This window comes from Microtus oregoni, unplaced genomic scaffold, assembly GCF_018167655.1.
Source record: "Microtus oregoni isolate MIOR12 unplaced genomic scaffold, Mior012 000015F_ref0000493, whole genome shotgun sequence".
NCBI classification, from domain to species: domain Eukaryota; kingdom Metazoa; phylum Chordata; class Mammalia; order Rodentia; family Cricetidae; genus Microtus; species Microtus oregoni.
In genome coordinates this window covers 1,462,552-1,484,732 of record NW_024543074.1, presented here as the reverse complement: position 1 = coordinate 1,484,732, position 22,181 = coordinate 1,462,552, and the positions used below count along the sequence as shown (strand labels likewise).

At 54.0% G+C, this 22,181-nt stretch overlaps 1 protein-coding gene across 15 annotated transcripts in view; it reads right to left on the bottom strand.

Annotated features, from left to right (window-relative positions):
• Positions 1-22,181, bottom strand: part of Srcin1 (SRC kinase signaling inhibitor 1) — a 64,567-nt gene that overhangs the window by 12,649 nt on the left and 29,737 nt on the right. For all 15 annotated transcript variants that reach the window (XR_005975605.1, XR_005975606.1, XM_041664004.1 and 12 more), the window contains 15 exons: positions 20,306-20,329; positions 16,436-16,631; positions 15,700-15,898; positions 15,198-15,291; positions 13,862-14,736; positions 13,183-13,275; positions 12,882-12,925; positions 12,408-12,595; positions 11,183-11,358; positions 4,165-4,295; positions 3,905-4,052; positions 3,406-3,652; positions 2,741-2,975; positions 949-1,103; positions 546-698 (listed from right to left, as the gene is read on the bottom strand). Coding sequence is in view for 13 of the 15 variants with exons in the window: in XM_041664004.1 (XP_041519938.1) it covers positions 546-698; positions 949-1,103; positions 2,741-2,975; positions 3,406-3,652; positions 3,905-4,052; positions 4,165-4,295; positions 11,183-11,358; positions 12,408-12,595; positions 12,882-12,925; positions 13,183-13,275; positions 13,862-14,736; positions 15,198-15,291; positions 15,700-15,898; positions 16,436-16,631; positions 20,306-20,329 (2,958 nt within the window). In the remaining 2 variants the exon portion in view is untranslated. The remainder of the gene's footprint in view (positions 1-545; positions 699-948; positions 1,104-2,740; positions 2,976-3,405; positions 3,653-3,904; positions 4,053-4,164; positions 4,296-11,182; positions 11,359-12,407; positions 12,596-12,881; positions 12,926-13,182; positions 13,276-13,861; positions 14,737-15,197; positions 15,292-15,699; positions 15,899-16,435; positions 16,632-20,305; positions 20,330-22,181) is intronic.

Below are 22,181 nucleotides of genomic sequence, written 5' to 3'. Positions count from 1 at the left end.
CCCAGGATGCCAAGGGCCCTGGTACCTCACCATGGCCACTGACCCACTGGGCCTCTACTCTCAGGCCTCCACAGGGCCCTGACAGTCAGGAACTCTGGCATGGGGCAAAGATTTCTGAGACCCCTATAAGCGGTGACTTGTAGTAATGCTAGGCCCTTTGGCACGAGGGTCTCCAAGATTCTGTGCCCAGAACACTAAGGCACGAAGGGTTTTGGAGCATGAGCTGTCCTCAAGATTGCTTGAGTAGGGTCTCAGTAAGCTCGGAATATCCAGGTCTGGGACAGAGTGTAGTGGGTCTTTGGGTCCTGGGGGGGGGGGGCAGGGAGAGGAATCTGAGAGAGTATAATGAAAACTCAGACCTACCAGGAGGAACTTTAGACTGTCTCCTTCCATTTCCCAGCGGAGAAGAAACGGAAGCTAAGCAGATTGGGTCCTAGGGCTGGCTGGCACTCTCCTGCCTGCCCAGGACCTGCTGCCCAGCCCTGAGGAAGGCTTGGCAAGGAACTGAGCCTGGCTGAGGCCTCGTTCAGTCACGCCTGACCCACCTCTAGCTCAGCGATGATGCGCTCCTCATCGTCCTCATCCTTGATGGCAGAGGCCATGATGGGTGGCGTGGAGGCAGGGCGGGCCACCTCAGACACGGCCCGGCGGAGCTTCACCTGGGGCTTCTGGACCTCCAGCTCCTCGGACTCAGCCTTCTGTAAAGCCCCCACATCTTATCAAGCCTAGGTCCTTCCCTCCCTCCAGCAGCGGCTCACCACACCCACCACCAACCACCAGTTTCCTGGCAGGAAGACCCACCCCGTCCCTGCCAGAGCTTGATGTGGGATTAGAACAACACACAGCCCTAGAATCCAAGCTAGATGTCAGGTTGGGTTGTTCTGCCTGACTGCCATCCTCTCAAGCTTCCCCTTAAGGTACCCCTGAACCCCACCAATTGGGGTGTACCTTGATGAAGGCTGAGTCTTTCTTGCTGGTGACCACTACCTCTCCGGTGCGTGTGGTGGTCAGGCCGTGGGAGGAAGGGAAACTCCGGCGGGGAGGGGGTGGCGGGGGCGACTTGGAGGGCTTCTCTGTGCGGTATCTGGGCACCGTGAGCTCATCTGCAAGCAGTGGGGACCTGGGGTCAGGGACCCGCCACAACAGTATGCACAGTCCTGTTCCTCCAGGAACGACCGAGAGGACAGCTCAGGGGAGAGGAAGGCAGGACCCCTCTCTTTCCACTTTCCTATGCCTGTCACCGGCTCACCCAGCCCCACCTCCCCCAATGGCACTCAGCTGCTCAGAGTTGTCAGGGAGCCAGGAACACTGTGGCACCTTGGCACTGAGTTGCTGACCCAGCATGGACATCCCGACATCACCAGAGGCCCAAGGCCACTCACTCAAGCCTGGGACTTTTGTGCCACTCTGAGCCGCCTCGTGGCCACAGCTGTCCCTCAGCCCTACCAGACTCAGCTTCATCCTTTCTCTGAGGAGTTTGGTCCCCGCTCACCATCCCCCTTCCTCCAGCCTGGTTTCCATGGCAACCCACTAAAAGGTCACTCAAACCATAACACCCTTGCCTTTCATTCTCCTGGGGCTCTCCACCAACCCAAATAGTCTGAGTTCTTAGCCCAGCACCTTCCACAAGCTCTCAGCCTTGCTCTGCATTAGGGCCCAGCTCTGGACCCTGCTCCAACCTGGCAGCATCCCCCCCTGCACTTGTCATTCTGCCCCCTGAAGGTGCGCTCACCGTGGGGGATGTGCCTGCTCAGTCCTAGGACTGGATGGTTCCAGGCCGGCTCAGGAACAGCACTTAGCCCCTTTGTGCTAGGGATGCATTAAATGTGGCCCGGGACAGATTACGTAACCATTTGGAGTCTGTCCTCTTTGTAAGGAGGGAATGACTGTGTCTGCCTTCTTCAACTGCTGCATCCAGAAGGCCTCGGGTAGTCAGTGCCCAACAAATGTCACAATCTGTCACACCATTAAATCCTAAGCACAGTCTGCAGAGATGGCTCAGAGGCTAAAGGTGCCTGCTGTACAAACCTGATGACCTGAATTTATCCCATGATCCCACAGTGGAAGAAAAACATTAATTCCCACAAGTGGTCCCCTGACATGTATGCACTTCACACACACACACACACACACATACACACACAAATAATAAGATAATTAAAAATCTTTTAAATAAAAAAAAATTCTGAGGCTGGAGAAATGAGTCAGTGATTAAGAGCACTGGCTGCTCTCCAAGACCAGGCTTGATTCCCAGCACCCACATTCCCAGCACCCACGTGATGGCTCAAAGCCATCTGAAACTCCCATTCTAGGGGATCCAACGCTCTCGGGCCTCCTCAGGCACCAGGCACACACGTGATGCCCAGATATACATACAGGCAAAATACCCATACACATAAAAACAGAAAAATAAATTCTGAGCTCTCTGAAGCACCTTTCCCAGTCAGGGTCCTGGAAGAAATGCATGAACCACCGATGACCGTGCCTCTCCTTCAGGTGCCCCACCACCATCCTGCAGGCGTGGGGTGTCAGGGCCCTGGCATACAGGTCAGCACTGCACTGTCCTCAGAGCGGGGAGAAAATTGGATGGACTCCAGCTCACCCTGTCCTTCTGTATCCCGGTCCCCCCAGTGATCACTAATGGCTAGCACCCCATTCTCTGGCAGCACAGCTACCATGACTCATTACCAGTGCATCCCCTACATGTCAAGCTCTGAGGATGGGCCTTACATCCCCATACCTGAACCTCTTCTCCCACTGGGCTCTGTCCGGGGGGCTGCCTTCTGACCATGGGGCGCCTTGGGGGGCTTGTGGTCTGGGGTGGGGGTGGGTCCTGGGTGGGCTTTGCTGGCACAGTCCAGGTCCGGGATGGCCTTGAGCAGCTCAGCCTGTGTCTCTTCCAGCAGCCGGTTGATGTCCTTGGCACTGTACTGGGTTAGGGCTGCCCGCTTCTCTTCCCAGTCTCTCTCCGCAGCCTTGAAAAAGGAAGCAGAGCTGGTGTCAGGGCTCCTGCCCATGACCCCCTGAGCTCTGCCCATCAGCTCTCCCCCAGGCCACATGAGCTAAGAACAAGAACTTCACGGAGATTTAGCCCCTCCTACTGGGTGTTAAACATTGTCCCTGTAGCTTAGAGAGATCACTTTTAATAAATACATTATTAGGTCTATTTCTGGACATTCTATTCTGTTTCATTGACTACCCAGTCTGTGTTTATACAAGCACAATATTGCTTTAATCATTATCACTTTATAGTATACTTCCTGTCGAGATGGGTAAATGTCACCAATATTATGCTTTTCAGACTCCTGGTCCTCCTCCTAAAGGGCCATGTGTCCCTTCAGTGCCTGCCATTCCAGGTGACAGCAAGAATGTGAGCCTAGTTTGTGCCCCGCCCTGGTCCATCACCTCAACAGACACTGCTTTGTCCGCGCTTCTCTTGCTGGGAGCATCCAGGCCTTTGGTGGGGTTACTGCTCTTTGGGGTAAGAGGGGCTCCTTCGGCAGGCCCACTCAGCTCATGGAGATTCAGCGGAGGGCTGGGGGGTGGTATTTCAAAGTCCAAGCCTTTGCTGAAGTCTGTTTCAGCTGCCACTTTCTTGGGAGACTGGTTCAGGAGATTGTTGGGGGGTGGCCACACACCCTCATCCACTTGCCTAGGGTTGGGAGAGTTAGAAGCAGCTAGTGAGAGATGGTAGCCCCTGGAGGGGAACCTGTGAGGGGGGCAAGCCTAGGAAGGTATGTGAGGAAAAGCCAGGCATTTGCACGCAGGGGTCACAGGTCAGAGTTGGAGAGATTTAACTGGTACAGAGTGACCTCTGAGGAGTCAGAATAAGGGCCAGGTGTTCCCATAGGTTTGGGCCTCGTGTGTAACCCCCTGGGAAGTTAAAGACAAAGGAGAGAATGACCTGCGGATCTGGGCCAGCGTGTCAGTGACCCCCCGGCAGCGCTTGAGAAGTCCATCAAGGCGCTGAGGTTCCTCCTTCAGGAACTTCACTGCCTCCACCTCTACACGCAGCACGACGCGCATCTTACTCTGCAGGCCTGGGAAATGAGCTGAGAGGGCAGGAGGAGTAAGCTGGCTGGGGAGGAGCACCCAGGAGTTGGCACACTGCGGGGAAGCACAGCAGGGAAGCCCTCGGGGTCACCTTTGCCAAGGCAGGCTCACCCTTGAGCTCTGTTAGCGTCTCCCCAAGCTGCTTCAGCACCAGCGCCTTCTCTTCCAGTTCAGGACCGGGTACCAGCCGGTGGTTATGGGTCACATCCCTCTGGATCTTCTCCACTGACTTCTCTAGGTCACTGCAGGCACAGAGAGACCCTTCTCAGCCCCTCTGGCCCCAGCCTAGCCCCCTGAAATTGAGCAGCTGGAAAGAAATTGTGCCACCAATCAGATCAAAATTAAAAGCTATAGCCAGGTGTAGTGGCTTACCCCTGCCATCCTAGAACGTGGAAGGCTGAGGTGGGAGGACTGTGGAAAGTTTGAGGCCAGCCTGGGCTACATAGTAAGACCTTGATGCAAACAAAACAAAGCATTAAAAAAAAATCACAAAACCAAAGCCCCACTAGGCTACATGCCCAAGTGAAGTCGGCAACGCTAGCTCTCAAAGATGAGACTTTCACACGGTTCTTTACGAGGTACCGCGGCCTCCGCACAAGCACTGATCTACAGTAACATCACCTCTCTCCCTAACTTTTCCACAGAAGCAGTGGAGAAGACGGTGGCCCCAGCAAACCTTACGTAGCCTCCAGGCAGAAGTACCCATCTGAGGACACAGTCATGAGCATCATCTTTTGCCAAATGACCCTGCCCCAGAGCCTTTCACCTCAAGGTCAAAACTGCTTCAGGTTTTCAGTCCGTTCGTCGGAAACATTTACGATCCCACATATTCCTAAAACGCAAACCAGGAGCTGAGCATAGCGGCACAAACGTGCCATCCCGGCATCTGGGAGGCCTCCCAGCTTTGGCGGCTGGGGACAGGATCACAAGTTTAAGGACAGCCTGGGTTCAATACAAACCAGCCAACCAAAATCCCAACCAAAGCAAACCAAGTCTTACAAGTCTTCACTCTGTGTGTAAGTTCTTATGTTCCTTTTTAAATTTTTATTTATTTATTTATTTATTGGTTTTTCGAGACAAGGTTTCTGTGTGTGTATCCCTGGCTGTCCTGAAACCAGCTCTGTAGAACAAGCTGGCCTCAAGCTCATAAAGATCTGCCTGCCTCTGTCTCCCAAGTGCTGGGATTAAAGGTGTGCGCCACCACTGCCCGGTTGTGTTAAGTTTTTAATATGTGGGTGGGAGGGAGGCCAAGGAGATGGCCCAGTGGGTAAGGTGCTTGCTTACGCAGGCATGAGGACCTGAGTTCAGATTCCCAGCACCCACCTAAAAGATGAGCACAAGAATGAACACCTTTAACCCCAGCCTTGGGTGAGGAGGGGGCAGAGACAGACCAGTTCTGGGGGCTCACTGGTCGGTTCCAGGGTCCGTGAGAGACCTTGCCTCCAAAGCTAAGGTGGAGAGGTGGAGAGATGCTCCAGCAGTTAGTGAGCAATTGTTGCTATTGCAGGGGACCTGGGTTCAGTTCCCAGCAGCCACATGGTGGTCCAGAAGCCTAAATCCAGTTGCAGGGGATCCAGTGCCCTCTTCTGACCTCCCTGAGCACCAGACATGGACACGGTGCACACATACATATACATACATTTATATATGCAAGCAAACATATGCACAAGATAAAATAGATATTTTTTTAAGTGGAAAGTGATAAAGACACCTGACATCAACCTCACACCCAGTGTGCACCCACAGACACAAGTGTACCCACAGTCACACGTCTATACCACATCATCTATATATAATAGATAGATAAAAATGAAACCCATCATCCTGAGGCTAAACCCCAACCTTAGCTCTACAGTCATCAACATCTGAGTCTTGCCCCTTCGCTGCTTTCCCAGCAGAAGGCTCTGACACAATCACCTAATATCCCTGGGCTCTCTGGGCTTCAATCTTCTCACTCAAAAGAGGAGTATGAGGGCTGGAGAGATGGCTCAGCGGTTAAGAGCACTGCCTGCTCTTCCAAAGGTCCTGAGTTCAATTCCCAGCAACCACATGGTGGCTCACAACCATCTGGAATGAGGTCTGGTGCCCTCTTCTGGCCTGCAGGCACACACAGACAGAATATTGTATACATAATAAATAAATATATATATAAAAAAAAGAGGAGTATGAGCCAGGAGGTAGTGGTGGCATACGCCTTTAACCCTAGCACTTGGGAGTCAGAAACAGGAGGATTTCTGTGAGTTTGAGGCCAGCCTGGTCTACAGAGTGAGTTCCAGGACAGTCAGGACTGTTTCACAGAGAAACCCATTCTTGAAAAAACAGAAAGGAAAAAGACAAAAGACAAAAAAAGAAAAAGGACGCTGGGGCTGGTGAGTTGGCTCAGCAAGAAAGGACACTTGATGCCAAGGCTGAAGACCTGGCTTCCATCCCCAGGACCCATATGGTAGAGGAGTCAAACTATCCAACTGACTGGACACATGCTCTGGGGTCCTCACACATACACATCCAATAAATAAATAAAGGTAATTTTTGACAGGGTATCAAAAGTTCTAAGTTCCTGGCTGGCCTAGAACTCACCATGTAGACTCATGCGATCCTCCTGGATGGAAAGTACCACTATACCCAGCTTAGAGAAAAAAAAAATTAAAGAAGTGGGCATGCTAGGAGTGTCTCCTTTGGGGCTACTACGAGCACTATAGGAGCCAATGGCCCCTGGATCTTGCTTCTCTCTCTGCATCACTACTTTCCCTGCTTGCTTCTGCTTAGATCATTCGGAATTTTTCCCAGTTCCTTATTGGCACTGCCCTCTCTGGCCCTTAGAATAAATACTCCCCAGCCTAGAGTATCCCATTTACCTGTACACACAAATTTCCATGCTAATTTCAGCTCAAGTCTCAAAAAGAAGTCCTTTCCCCGTCTCCTCGCTTAGGGTTGGGAGTCTTCTCCCAAACCCCTGAGGCTCCTCTTTGCTGGCTTGTGAACTTTCTGTGCCACCAGCCCAAAGCAGGCACAAAGTGACGTTTCCCAGTTTCATCTGCGTTCCCAGCACCCAGTCGGTGCCTGGTTTGGAGCACATACATGATCAATAACTGTGAAATCGGGGCTGGAGTTTTGAGCACAAAGTGCTTTTGTTTGGTTTTCAAGACAGGGTTTCTCTATGTAGCCTTGGAGCCTGTCCTGAAACTCTCTCCTTAGACCAGGCTGGTCTTGAACTCAGCCTTCCGAGTGCTGAGATTAAAGGTGAGCACCACCACCGCCTGGCAACACACAGTGCTCTTGCAGAGGACCTGAGTCGGATTTCCGGCATCCACCTCTGGCCTCTGTGAGAACCAGGATACATGTGCATATACCCACATGCAGACACAAATATTATACACAATTTTTTTAAAAATAACTTTTTAAAAAATTAAATATTTTTTAATTGCAGGATGAAGAAGTGAGAGGAAGAACTGCTACGGGTAGGTGCGCCTTCTCAGCCCTGGATGGGGGTCGGTGGCATCCCTCACCCACATGTAGGACTTTCTAGCTATTCCTGTCAAGTCCCACCTGTTGGATTTCAACAATGCAGGTGTAAACGACCTGAATCTGCTCTACCATCTGATGTGTCTGCTGTCGGTGGAAGTTCACTGTCATCAACCAAACTCATCAGCATGCCTCAGCCACCCTATCCAAAAGACAAAATGAGACCAGGGCAGAGCCCAGGGCAAAATCCCGAGATTCAGCTGGTCAGAGAACCACTTTGCATTGAGCACTGTCTGATGGAGGAGGGTCATCTTTCTATCTGTTGCTTTCATTGGCTAATTAATAAAGAAACTGGTTGGCCTTTAATAGGACAGAAAATTAGGTAGGCGGAGTAAACAAAACAGAATGCTGGGAGAAAGAAGCTGAGTCAGGCTGTTGCCATGATTCTCCCACTCCAGACAGACTCGGGTTAAGATCTTTTCTGGTAATCCACCTTGTGGTGTTACACAGATTATTAAAAATGGGTTAGATCAATATGTAAGAGCTAGCCAATAAGAGGCTGGAACTAATGGGCCAAGCAGTGTTTAAAAGAATACAGTTTCCGTGTAATTATTTCAAGTATAAAGCTAGCCATGCGGGTAGCCAGGTGGTGGGATGCAGCCCCGGGCTGCTCATACAACAACTGTCTGTTCATCTGGTGCCACGTCAGGCCTGTATATTCATTTCCTCATTTTAACCTTAAAACAGGTCCCGGAGGGAGGAATATTTCTTCCAGTTAGCACATGGGCAAACAGTGGTTCAAAGACTAAACTACATTTCCCAGCTTCTCTTGCAATTAGAAGTGGATATCCAACTGAGGCCTGTCCCTTGAAATAGGGATGGAAAGGCACATGCCATCTCTAGATCTAGTCCATAAAGAACTTCTGTGCGAGCTCCCTCGACATCCTTTCCCCTTCCATTTGGTTATGAAGACCATGATCTGGGTGATTCTGGAAAGCACGTGCGGAACATGGCAGAAATGCCACCAGCCCGAATCCCTGACAGACTGCATATGGGAGGGCAACTTTCTAACCTACCTAGTGTTTTCTCAAAAAGATCTGTCCATCATTTTCTTTTAAAGAGATGTATTTATTGAGCTTTAGGTGTGTAAGTATTCTGCCTGGCGTATGTGTACTGTGTGAAGGCCTGGTGCCCACATAGGCCAGAAGCACACATCAGAACCTTCAGAACTGGAGTTACAGATGGCTGTGAGCCACCATGTGGGTGCTGGGAACTGAATATGGTCATTGTTGTTATTATTATTATTATTATTACAAGTGTTCTTAACCCCTGAGTCATCTCTCCAGCCCCCTTAAGCAGGTTTTTGAGATAGGATCCCAACGCATCCCAGGCTGGCTGAAAATAAGTAGCTGAGGATGACCTAGACCTCACAATGCTTTTGCCTCAACCTCCTGAGCACTAGGATTACAGGCTTACACTGCCACACCCAGTTTAGCGTCTTTTACTTTAGAACCATTGAATGATCTGGGAGCTTGTTGTGGCAGCTGCCTTAAATAAATAAGTAGCCCTAATTGAGGTTTGGCCTCCCAAATGCAGGGTGGCAGAAGCTCTGAAAGGAACTAGTTCAAGGTTACACAACTGTTCTATGGTGTAGCACTGTCTACTCACGGGGGACTTCAGCCATTGGCTCTGATGAGTCTCTCTTCCAAACTGAATGATGTCACCTACCTACCTGCTGTCCCACCCCACCCACATCTACCACAAAACCAGCCCTTTCCCACAGCCAGCGATGGGTCAGCAGACAGACTTGGAAGCCAACAGGCTTCAGTCAATGGGGGCGATGTCCAGAGAGAGCCCAAGCCTCTGGCTAGACAGACAGGTAAGTGAGCCCAGCAGGAATGAAACCAAAACCCGGCTTCAGCTGCCCGTGGGACGCCAGAAAAGAGGAAGGAACAAAGGGAAATGAACATGAAAGAAAGACAGAGACAGAGACAGAGAGAGAGAGAGAGCACAGGCGAGTACAGAGGGGCTGTGGGCTACTGTGGGGCAGCTAGGACAGGAGGCAGGGGACGGTCTTGCAGGCCAGACCAGAACCATCACAGGACCCAGTCCCTGCCTCACTCAAAAGAGACAAGTGCCAGGCTGGAGAATCCTGCTGGCAGCTCCCGGGTTCTCTATAGTGAGCACTCTGAGTGATGGGTGTCACAGACATAGTGGGTGGGGGTTCTCAGTGCTCGCAGAGAACTGAGGCCCCCACGAAAGCAGGGACCATACACTCATGAGGAGCAGGGCATAAATCGGTCCTTTTATCTCTCTTGCCTCAGTGCTTTGATGGTTCCCTTAATTTCCCTTTAATGTCTCGGTCTAACTCCTTTTGAAAATCCTGGCCCAGCTCTTCTATGCAGAACGGGAAGAGACAAGGATGGGACAGGGAAGTGAGGAAACAGGATCCCTGGACAGCAGCTGGGCTGCTTGGAGAACTGGCCAGGGCGTCACTGTCACCTACCTGGACATGATGGAGGGTTAGGGTTGCTGCTGATGGTTTATTTAGATGTGAGATGCCCCTTCCTGCATCTCAGATGCACGATGTCACAGCACTACCGGGCTCCTTGCCTTAAACATTGCTAAAATGCAGACCAGGCTTGCACGGGCCCTCAGGCTGAGCTGTGACCTCCTCAGAGAACCCCTGGTGAGGGCTCCAAATATGACTTAGTAGGGTAGCACTGTCCAACAGCTCTCTTGGCACCCTGGTATCAAGCCCCTTAGTATGAAGCAAGCCCTTAACTGTTTTAGAAAGAACTGGGCGCGGGGGGGGGGGGATACAAAAAACAAAACAAAACAAAAAAACCCAAAACCTTAGTACTGATGAGGACGCTTAAGCAGAGAGAGGGTAGCAGCTACCTTGCCCCTTGATTCTGGAGTTGTCTCTGGATCCCCCTGCTGCCTCGTGTCACTAAAAGGGACCACAAGAAGGGGTGGGGCCTTTGCTTCAGCCCAAATATCTCAGGAGAAAAAGCTGCGGTGGACGGCGGCGCTGCTTCCTGAATGGACACAGGAAAAACAGCAGCATCTCCCATCACAGGTGCCAGACAAAGGAATTGTGGCCAGACAGCCATTTGCTAAATCTGGAGCAGACGGTCTCTGTTAACCCTTCTGTGTCTCAGCGCTCTAGCGGGTTGTTCTCTGCTGTACCTCCTTTAAGAGTACCAGAGGCCGGCATCACTATGCTCAGAGGGGGAGCGGCCTTTCCTTGACTCTTGGTCTCAGGGATCAGCGTGGCAAAGGGTCAGCAACACCTCACCTGAGCCGCTGACATCACCCCTGACCTTCTTGCTCAACCCGAGGGTGAAGTTGCATAGGTCACAAGGAGAGCGGGCAGAGGACAGAAAGGAAACAGACAACTGGCTGCAGGCCACAGGAAGCAATAACATGGCAGAGGCAGGCACCAAGCCAGAAAAAAAAAAGAAATCAGGAATTATGCCAGATGGCCAAAGGTTTGTGGGTCATGGAGAAATCAGGCCACAGAGGAGGGTGAAATCAGACTTCAGAACAGCCAACGTCATCTATGTATGATTCCGAAGTAAAGGGGATGCGCCTCCCATGCAAATCAGGCTGGGTCACCCCGGCCGCCATCCCCCACCACCTCCGCGCAGGGGCCCAGCCTCACTTGAGCTGCTGAGTAATGAGCTCCTCGTCATTGAGGTAGCGCAACCGCTCCTCCTCCACCAGGGTGCGCTGCCGCTGCAGCGGGTCCTCCTGCCGCCGCGCCGCCTCCGACACACGCATGCTCAACTCCGCCTCGGTGCGCTTCAGCAACGCGCGTACTGATTCCTGGTTCTGGAGCTGCAGGAGCAAGGATGTCCGCGTGGGCAAGAATGCACGCGTGGACCGGGTCGGGGGAGGATGTATGTTGCTGAGGAAGGGTGGGCAGAGGGCAGCCCCGTGCAAGCAAAACTCCACAGAAGACTGGGTTGCTGGGTGAGCTGCTGCAAAGGCGTGGCAAAACAGACGCAGGGGTCAAGGACTGAGTTGGAGAGAACCTGTCCAGGAGATCCTGACCGAGGGTGATAGGGCTCATAGAGAGGGCAAAGTTATTATGGGTTTCGCCCAAGTTACAGCGGTGTGGCTGTGGCTGCGGCTGTGAGCAGCAGGGAAGGATGGGACAGCTGAGAACCTAGACCAAGATTACATTCTGGAGGGACAGGGGAACGAGATGAGAATTTGTGTGGCCAAGGGGTAACACTAGGTAGGGCCCTGACGTCAGTGTGACTGCATTTATGTCCTCAAGTAGCCCTGAGTGGAGACAGGACCTGGGGTGAAGGACTCAAACTCCGTGGTTGATAGGGTCTGCCACTGTGGCTAAGCCTACAAGATAAAGGTCCCAGTTCCAAGCCCAAATGACGTGGGTGGGCGAGATCTTACCCGTGGCCCAGATGGCAGCTCTCTGCCTCCCCCCTTCGGCCTGTCTCTGCTCATTAGCCTCACCTGACAAGCCCTGAGCCCCTCTTGAGGAGCCGGCACAGTGATGCCAGGCTCCTGACAGGTGGGACCATCTGCCAGGCAGGGCAGGACAGCCACTCCAGGTTCAGGAAGGGAGAGCTGAGGGGATTTGGGGAATATGGATGCGGGGCCTGAAGGAGCTGGGACAGCCTCAAGGGATGGTGAAGGGAGGAGGGGTGGCTAGGGCTCAGGGAGGGAGGAGACTGGGGGTCAATAAAGGGTCAGGGCTTGGTGAGAGGAGCAAGGTTTAATGATAGAAAGGGAAGAGGAGAAAGGGTCCGAAGAAAGACTACTGAACATGAAGGACTCCACTCCGCCAGAGTTGGATGGTGAGGAAAGGTGGGGCAGAGCTTGGGGAGAGGTAAGTGGGAGGGGGGGCCCGCGCTCGGTACCTGGAGCTTGCGCAACTGCTGAAGCTGGCCACGCAGGTCACTAGCGCTGTTCTGTAGGCCCCGCAAATGCAGCTGCATCTGCAGCCGGCTGACAGCAGTGGGCTGCCCTGCAGGGGTGCCGCTGGCCGAGGGTGGGGGAGGGCCGGACACTGGAGTGGCCCCGCTGCTCCGACTACCTGATCCGCACGCTGCCAAGAGGGACCAGAAGGATGAGTGATAAGGAAAGAGGAACAAACGGTGAGGGGAAGAAGCCATCCTCTCCACTCACACCCCACATCCAGCCAGAGAGACACACAGTTATGACCGTCTACCCTAAGGTGACAAGTCCTAGCAGGAGCCATGTGCCTGGGCAAAGATGATGACTCGTTTATCGGCAGAAAGCCCCATGATGTAGCTACTAGGAGAGCTGGCAGCCCAGCTTCAAGGTTAGGAAACTAATCCTAAAACTCTGAGAGGAAGAGAAGGGTCACTCACGCGCTGAAGGGGTGGCTGCTCCATTGGAGCCTTCAATCTTCTCACTGTGGCGGAAAGAAAAGAAAATGGTTGTGGGAGCTTGGGCTGGCCTCAGACCATCCAAGCTGAATGGGACCTTAAATGTCAGCCCAGCTCCTTGGCCTTAGGATAGAGCCACAGCGAAGGAAAGGGAGTCACTCGGAGCCACACAGCAGACACAGGTAGAGCTGAGTCCTGAGCTTCTGATTTAGCTCACGGTGGCGGGGCTCATCGCTGCCTCAAGCCCCGGTCCTGATAGTGGTATTGAGAGAGGGCCTCTCACCTTGGGGTCTCGGGCTCTGAGCCTCGCAGGAGGGCGCTCTGCACCAGCCCTGTGAGGCTAGCGATCTGCTTCTCCATGGCCTCCATGCGTTCCCTGGGGAGGAAGGTGGATTTGAGCAAGTGCTCCCGTGAGTTTGTGGTCCCTCCAGCTCACCCTACTCCCCAGTCTAAGATTAGCAGCCAAAGGACAAACAGCTCATCTTTCCTTAGCTGCCACACAGAACAGGGACCCAAGTCAAGGCTCAAACTCCTAGTTCTCCACTGCCTCTCTACCACTGCTCCCACAAGGCACTCTGATGCAGGAGGATTGCTGCGAGTTTTAGTAGCCTGGGCTACATAGCAAGACCCTGTCTCAAGAACACAAAACATAAACACAAAATGCCCAACTCCTCCCTATCCCGAGCCTGCTCCAGCGGATTTCAGCGGGGTCCTTGCTGGACAGCTCTCACTGCTGTTGGGGCACTAAAAGGGCTGAATCAGCACCTTCCTTTTACCTCCGAGTAAAATGGGGAATGAATACAAAGTCGGGTCTCTGTTCCAGTCATCACTTGAGGCTTCACCCAGCCATCCAGTGTCTTCCCTGCCACACTGAAGATACTCTGGCCCTCCCCTGTGACCTAAACCTGGAGAGAACCGGCCATCCTCTGCAGTGCCTCCTTCTTCTTTCTATGTCCCCTCACCTGGTCTCTGTGTCCTTGGCTGGCACCGGCGGCCCGAATCCTACTAGAGAGCGCTCCCCAGGTCCAGGGAAAAGCTCGGAAGGTGGTGCTCCGGCCGTTGAGGCGCTCCCAGTGCTGCGGGCCTTGCCTCCGGGACTCTCGGCAAAAACCGACGAGGAGCCTGAGTCTTTGCGGAAGGACTGGCGCACCGGCGAGCCACGGCTGGGCGGCCCCGAGTAGGGGCTGTGCGGGGGCGGGGGTCCCCCAGAGGGTGCCGACACGTCGGCCAGCTTCTGCGGGGACGAAGGCGGCAGGCGGAAGCCGTAACCATCGCCGTAGAGAGGGCCGCCAGCGCCTGCCTTATACAGCGAGTCCTCCAGGTCGGACTGCAGGGCGGCGGCAGAGTAGGTGCTGAGCGAGCGCACCGAGCCCCGCTTGTACAAGCCACCTGCGCCCGGGTATGCGAACGGGTCCCCCGCCGCGGCGGCCAGGCTCAGGCGGCCCTCGTGCAGAAGCCCGTAGGGATCTGCATAGAGGCCCTCGCCCTTCACCAGCACCATGCCGCCCGCTTTGCCTGCCAGGTCCTCGTCCGGCTTCACGTCGCGCCGCTCCAGGATGGCGCTGGGGCTGGGGCTCACGCCCTGGCTGGCCGGGGCACCTCCCAGTCGCTCAGCCGCGTGGTGCACCGGACTGCCGGCATAAGAGGGCGGGCGACCCCCAGCATAGGAGAGGCGTGAGCGCGAGGGCGAGCCCGACGGCAGGCCGGACGGCAGGCCCGACGGCAGGCCGGATGGGAGCCCTGGAGGTGGCGAGCTAGATGCTAGGTGCGATGCTGGCGACAGGTTGTTGAGGCGCCGCGTGGGCGACGACTCCCGCGACGCGTACACCATCTCTCTCTGAGCAGAAAACAGCCCAAAAAGCCCACGGAGCTGGTCACAAAGAGGCCTTCCTTCCCCTTGTTTGAGGAGCCAGCACCTCACCTCTCCCCCAACCAGGCTTAGAAAACCCCCTCTGTCCTGTCTCCTTCTGCATCCTGGGCCCCTCAGTACTCCCAGCATAGGGGAAAGTAAACAAGCAGATGGAAAGACATCAGAAAAGCAACCCTCAGCCCATCATTGATGGGGACCAGGAAGGAGAAGAGAAAGGGAAGTGGCCGAAAGGGACTTACAGTATCTAAAGGCCCTTTAGAAAAATCTTGAGTGGACTGTGGGGAAGGTAGCAGGTGAGTAGATGGTACTTCCATAACCTCACAACTCACCCTGCCTCAGCCTCTAAGTTCCCATCTCCTAAACCGGCCTAGTTCTGCCTAGATTCCACCTGTCCAATCTCACCAGTGCCCTGTGTCTCCCAGACATACCCGCAGGTCTCCGTTAGTGAGGTGTGAGCCAGGAAAAGCAGCATACAGTGGTTCCTTCCTGTAGATCTTAATAATACTGCGGTCCTGGATATCCCTGTCAGGGAGAGAGGCAGTGGGTCACCGTGTGCTCCCCCTAGCTGTGCACAATGAGGAGACCAGCAGCAGCTACTTCAGGCAGACAAGAGGTTCCTGACACCCAGCCCTCCCCCTTTCCTAAGCCCGGTGCTCAGTGACTCCTTGAGATGTCTGCCACCAGCAAGCAGGCATGAGTGTGCCCCCCCCCACACACACACACGGGAGGGGAGTCCGCTTCCATAGCTTCCTGCCAGTGGGAATCCACAAATCTGAATGATTTAACAGAGAGGGCGGGGCACTAGGACTTGGTGGGGGGGGGGGCAAAGGATAAAGAGAGGGTGCCTAATGATCTAAGGAAGGGCCACCAGAGGTCCAGCACTCTTCAGAGAAGTGGGGAAGTCTACCCAACCCCTGGGGCCGCGCCCACCGGACGTCCTCCAGCTCGTAGAAGATGTTCCGAGCTTCGTCTTTGATGAGGATGGCGGTGTTGGGCGACTTAAGCATGCCCATGGTGAGCTTCTGCGGGAACATGTGCGCGATGAGTGCGTGTAGCGTGTCCAGACTGCTGACCTCATGCGTGATGTGTACGCGTCGGGTCTCCTCCCCGAATTGCAGGAACAGGACTCCTGCGAAGGAGAGGCCGCCCTCACGGTCACTGCCTCTATCAGCCGGCTTCGCACCAGGGGAGTGCGGTGAGCCCTCGGGAGCGGCGTCAGTCCCACAGCGGCAAGGTCTGAGGCCGGAGGCTGCCCCCGAGTGCAAGTGCACCCATGCGCTCCTCATTCCGCCGGTTTGCGGCCCACCACACCAAAAACCCACCGGACCCCAGGCAGCTGGAGTCTGGACGTGGAAAGGGGGCTGGGGGAAGGAGCTGGTGGAGCAGAAACTGAAAGAAAGTCGGGAAAGAGTTGGAGAGGCTGGCGAGAACGCAGGGAGGAAAAAAAAAGCCTAGTAGAAATAGAAAAGGGCTGGATAGAGAGGATGCTGACAGAACTTAAGGGCCAGCAGGGTATGCTAAGGTCAAGCAGAGAAGAAAGAGCTAGAACTTCGAGGAGGCGTCTGCTGCTAGAGGAGGGAGTGGCAGGAGATGGAGTAGCGAAGGGCGGGATAAGCCGGAGGGAGGAGCTGTGGCGGGACCTGAAGGCAAGCAGGCTGGGCAGTACCTGGTGAGCGCAGCTTGGTCTGGCTGGCAGAGCGGGAGAGAGGCAAGCTCTGTCGGAAGCGGTTCATCCTGCTGAAGCCCAGGGGCAGCTCGGCCTCGGACATGGTCTCCAGCGACTCAGCCGAGGCGTAGGACAGCTTGGCTGCCTGGTCTGCCAGCCCTGGCTGGGCTCCCTGAGTATGGCGCGAGCTGCGGGTCTGCAGGGGCGGGGCAGGGCGAGAGGCACCAAGCATGAGCCCCCACCCCCAACCCTTGCTCTGCCACAACCTCCATCTGGGCCACAGAGCTCCAGCCAGCCAGCAACACACACACACATTCAGAGGTGGGTCTCCTGGGTTCTAGACTCGCTGGGCAGCTGCAGAAAGATCCCTCAACTCTCGAAGGTCTTGGCTTCCCTGGGACACCCGTAGGTAGGCAGTGGGCAAGCGACTCAGGCACCCTGGGATGCTATACAAGAAACCATCTGAGTTGGACCCATGGGCACGCCTGCTATTTTAAGCTTCCAATGAGCAACAACACGAATTTGTCACCGAGGTGAGCAGCAGAATTGTTGGGCAAATTGGAGCATTAGTTCCAGACGTTAATTAAACGGTGGGTGCGTGGGCGGTGGATTGTCTTCATGGAGTCCGGGAGGGGCTTGGGGGGGGCAGGGAGAAAGCAAAGAGATTGAGGGACCCCAGGCTTTCGGCACTGGGAGGTGTCCATGCCAGGATTCTTGACTTAGAGGATTTTGTCCCTGGGGAGTCTCCCAAAGCCTTGAGTCAACTGAACCACAATTTAAAGTAAACACACAGTATACATGCAAAGCCAGGTGTGACACACAAGTGTACTGTGTGGGCTCCGCCCCTCCCTGGGATACGAACACTGTCACAGCCTGGTTGGCCTCCCCTAGCCATGAGTATTACAGCCCTTTCCCTGTGGCTACAGCTGAGGTGAGGAAGGGTGTCACAGAGAATCCCTAGGTTCAAGTCCCAGTTCCCCTCCCCCGAGATAAAGGCCTAGGAGGTGGAATTCAGTGGGAAGGATGCCACGAGATGGGCCTGACTCCAATCTCCTGGAAGGTGGTGTCTCTCCTTATTTCAGTTGTCTTTCTAGAAATTACTTTTGGCTGTCACCCAGGGCCACAACCTCTGCCATTCAGCCCTAGTTCCCACACTAAACCCAGCTACTATATAGACGCTGGATGGTTTAAATCATTATTATTTTTCTGAGACAGACTCTCAGTACGTAGCCCTGGCTACCTAGAGCTGGTTAAGTAGACAAGGCCTGCTTGGGAGATCTCAGACTTCAGAGCCTAGGCTTCGATTCTAGGCTGGCCAACAGTGAGAGCCCCTCCCACCTTCGTCCCCAGAGAAACCATTGCAGCGGCAACCTATTCAGAAGTCAGGGAGTCTGAACCAAGCCGGTGGGCATGGGGTTGCCAGGCAACTGAAAGGTCAGTGGTTGCCAGACTGGGGTCGATGAGAAGCTTCAGAATGCAGCAGCTGGCAGAGATGAAGAATAGGAGTGGCCACTGGGTCAGAGTGGGGTCACAAATGAGATGTCTGGAAAAGGATGAAGTGGACAGCGCGGAGAGGACAGGATCCTGGGGATGGCTGGCCACAAACATAGGAACTCTAGGGGAAAAAAGATAGCCACATCCCTTCCTCTGCCTGCTCCTGCCTCCACTCTAGCACCATGGGCACCTTTCCATTCTTTCTACCTTAAAGAAAACCCTAGGCCGGGCAGTGGTGGCACTCAGGAAGCAGAGGCAAGTGGATCTCTGTGAGTTCGAGGCCAGCCTGGTCTACAGAGTGAGTTCCAGGACAGCCAAGGCTGTTACACAGAGAAACTTGGGGGGAGGGATCTCTAAGAAGAAGAAAAGTCTATTAACACTTCTTTCTGCTCCCTGGACCAAAGCAGAGAAAATGAAACATCTAGAAGCCACTAGCAGGCATGTCCAATTTTTGACATGCTGTCTACCAAATTCACAGTTAGGAACTGAACAAAAGTTACAAAAAAAAAATCACAAAATAAATCTTATGTTTTAAGTAAGCTCATGAGCTTGTGTTTGATCACACTGACAGTCACATATGAGCTGCTGGCCACAGTTTAGATGTTCTGACTAAGGGAGATGGCAAGAGAAGGAAACAGGAATTCAAAGAGAACTCGAATACAGGATGGGGCTGCCGAGGGAGGCAGTGAACTCAGCCATTGTGCCTATTCCACCAAGAAGCTAATGAAGCCTTGCCAGACAGGAGGCAGGGCGAGGACAGTCACACCGAGATCTTGGGGCTCCCAGCAGCTCTCCAAAGACTTGGGCAGGAGCACCTGGGAGCTTTCACCAAACTCTTTCCAGGATTCACAGTGGAAACCTGGGGCTTACGACAGCCTATGATAGCCCAAGGCGACTGTAGCATCCAGAGGCTGGAATCCGGTCAGCATCCACCACTCCAATGCTGATGAAGTCAGCTACCAGGGAAAACTTGCTAACTGGACAAACTGCCTCGGACATGCATTCTTCGCATCTCTCCAATCTTTCAGCAATCCCGAGTCAGCCCTGATGGTACATGCCTGTAATCCAGCACTTTAGGAGGCTGAGGCAAGAGAATCGCAAATTCAAGGCCTGCCTGAGCTACAGAGGTAGCCTGGACAACTTAGTGACACCCTGTCTCAAAATAAAAGGTTAAAAAAAGGGTTAGGGTACTGGGTATGGCGGCGCACACCTTTAAATATAGCACTCAGGAGGCAGAGGCAGGTGGTGCTTTGTGAGTTTGAGGCCAGCCTGGCCTACACAGCCTGTTCCAGGCCAGTCAGGGAGACTTGGTCTCAAAAGGAAGCAAGACAAACAAAAACAATACCCTCCAAAGAGTTGCATGCTCAAGGGCCTGGGTTTAATCCCCACTAGTAGAGTGGGGGAACCCCTCTATGATGAAGACAGTGTTGTTCACTCTCCAAAGGAGAAAGCACGGCCCAGAAGACTGTAAGTTCCTGCTGGGTCAGTAAGCTAACTAACAGCAAGCTAGAATCCACCACCAGGCCAGACCCTCAGGCCCATGCATTAACCCTCCCCTTTCTCCTGCCCCTGACAGGCAGATACAGGATCCCATAATACTGATTCAAAGGCTTTTAGAAAAAAAAAAGAAGAAGTTTGCACACCAGCCACCTGGTGAATCTGATACCCTTTCCTAAGGTCTGAGGCTTCCAGGGACTGCAGATCCTACACAATAAACCACAGCAGAACTTCTCTCATCCAGCCCTGGGTATGGGGGTCAAGGAAGAAGGAGGGAGTGCCTGAGGGTGCTCCCCCAGGGGCACCATGGTATCCTGGGAGTGGGGAGAAAGCACTCTAGTTCTCTAAAATAAAATTGTTCAGAGGAGGTGAGAAGGCACCCATCCCCCAGGCCTTGCCCCTAAGATGAACAAAGTTAAGCATATAGGGCAAGTGTGTTGCCTTGTCCTGCCATGATGGGGAGTAAAAACAGGCAGGCATGAGGCCTTCCTTTGAGGGACAAGGTGAGTTTAGGGTCTAGGGCCCACAGGGAACGCATGCATTCGGGTCCCTGCCTCTGTCAGCTTACTAAGACTCGGGAACCCTTCTCCTCCTAAAACACCCCTAGCGGGCTGGGAGAGCTGAGAACTTGAGCATCTCCAGCCCAAACCTCCAGCAGAGATGGCAAAACTCCCACTCTGGATCCACAAGCCCCCGGCAGACAAACCCAGACTCTTCCCCCCAAGCAGCAGCCATAGCCGGCAGCCCCAGGCCCACCGCCCACAGAGGAGGGGGCCCCTGCAGATGCACACCCCAGAGCAAAGCATTGTGCAAGGCAGAGTTGGGGAGGGGAGGACAGGACATGCAGTTGTCACAGAAGCAGAAGCATCGCGCACTGACCTTGAAACTCCAGTAGTTTGGTTGCTGATGGGAATAAGAGAAGAGATGGTTACGAGGGGGCTGTCAGGGAAGTGGAACAGGACAGGACAAAGACTCTCAGTACACAATCCTGGGTCGTGGGCCTCCACCCTCTGGGGAGCAGACAGTAGGCAATGCCTGTGCCTCTCAATTCTCTCACGAGGCTGGAACATTCTGGTTTACCAAGGAGGGGCAGGTTCCAGGTCTGCTGGCAGGGGAGCAGGATAGAACGTTCCCGATGTTTCAAGTGTCTTTCTAGCCATAGTAATCGACCCCGGAGAGAGCTGCAGGTAAGGGAAAGCGCTGATGGCTATGAGATGGTCAAAGATTTCAGGGACGGCAGTGACCAGTCTGGGCTGTGGGACCAGAGAGAGGCCAGGTCAAATGTCCCAGAAAAGATGGCATTCCAGCGTGGTCGGGAAAGTGAAGAGCTGGAGATGGGAGAAAGGTGTGCTGAGCAGACCTACACAGGCCTAAGTAGGTGCCCTGGAGCAGGCAGGAGGGCTGGGAAGACGCAGATGAAGCTAGAGACAGAGCAGTCTTCAATGGCATTACAGCTACAGATCAAAGTACAGGAAACCTAGGAATGAAATCGCGAAAAGGGAATGGGACCCCAGTAGGGCTAAAGGCAGAGAGGAGATGGTGGTGGCTGGGACCAAGGCCAGGGTAGGCAGGCCTGTGTGCCAGGATGTGCAAGGATTGTGGAGAAAAGTGGACCACTGCCAGGGGCCTCTGGCACTAGGCAGTGGATGGAAGCCTGGGCAGCACTTGGAGCTACAGAAACAGTGGAAAAGAATTGTAAGGGGGCCCCAAGGCTCCTCCTCACTCACAGTAACCCTGGGTTGCCCTGCCCTCCCTAGAGACCAGAAGGTCCTTCCAGATGGTTACCAACAAGGAAAGGACAGCCCTGAGGGCGGGCTGGTTCTTGGCAAAGCTGAGGGTACCCTGCTGACCGGTGCCAGCCTCAGCAGGAGGACAGAGGCAGCAGATGGCCTGGTCCCAGGGTGCTTGGCACACGCAGACAAGATTCCCCAGCCCTCACAGCCAATGGCAGAGGAGAGGGACCTTGAGGGTTCCTGCTGGGAAGACAACATGCTGTGGTGCCCTGTGCCCCCTGGATGTGTTGGGGGCATAAGGGCTGAGTCGGGGCTAAGGACGGCTACTGCTGGGTACATATTTTATAGTGACAGCTCTTTGGGGGGGGGGGTGATGCCAGCCTGGATCTGGAATAAAGTTCATCGGCTGCCACCCTACACACATGCCTGGTCCACAATCCCGATCTCTCTCCCAAATTACTGCCTCCAAAAGATGAAAAGTAGCCACATTTCAGGCAAGGAAAGGGGATCACCAAGGCTGTATGGACACAGGGCACCCCTGAGGTGGCAAGGGATGGGGCATGGTTTAAAGACTTGAGCCACAGCTTCTGCGACCTTGGCTAGAACAGGAAGCATGGAGAGAGGACTCGTAGACGTCAGAGGCAGGCTGAGGACTCGGAAAGGTTTGTGCTGAAAGTCATGTCTGCAGACCAGCAATGACAGACGGCTCTGCAGAGAAAGCCTCACGCTTGGTACCCACCCCACAGTGGGCACTGAGCATCCACAGCTCCCTGTAACATGCACGTTGGTCCTGCAGTGAGCTGGTAGACTCAGACACATACTTGGGTAGACAAGGATGTCACAAACACACCCAGAACAACACACACGCCCACTAAGGTGCACAACATTAGGGGAAGCCATGAGAAATGGCCCCCAGGAACAAAGAGTAACTCGAAGACATCCACATGGAGACCATCCGATTCAGATCCATATGTTCTCCCAAGAACCCCAGCTAGCATTGTGCTCAGTCAAAGACATGAAGG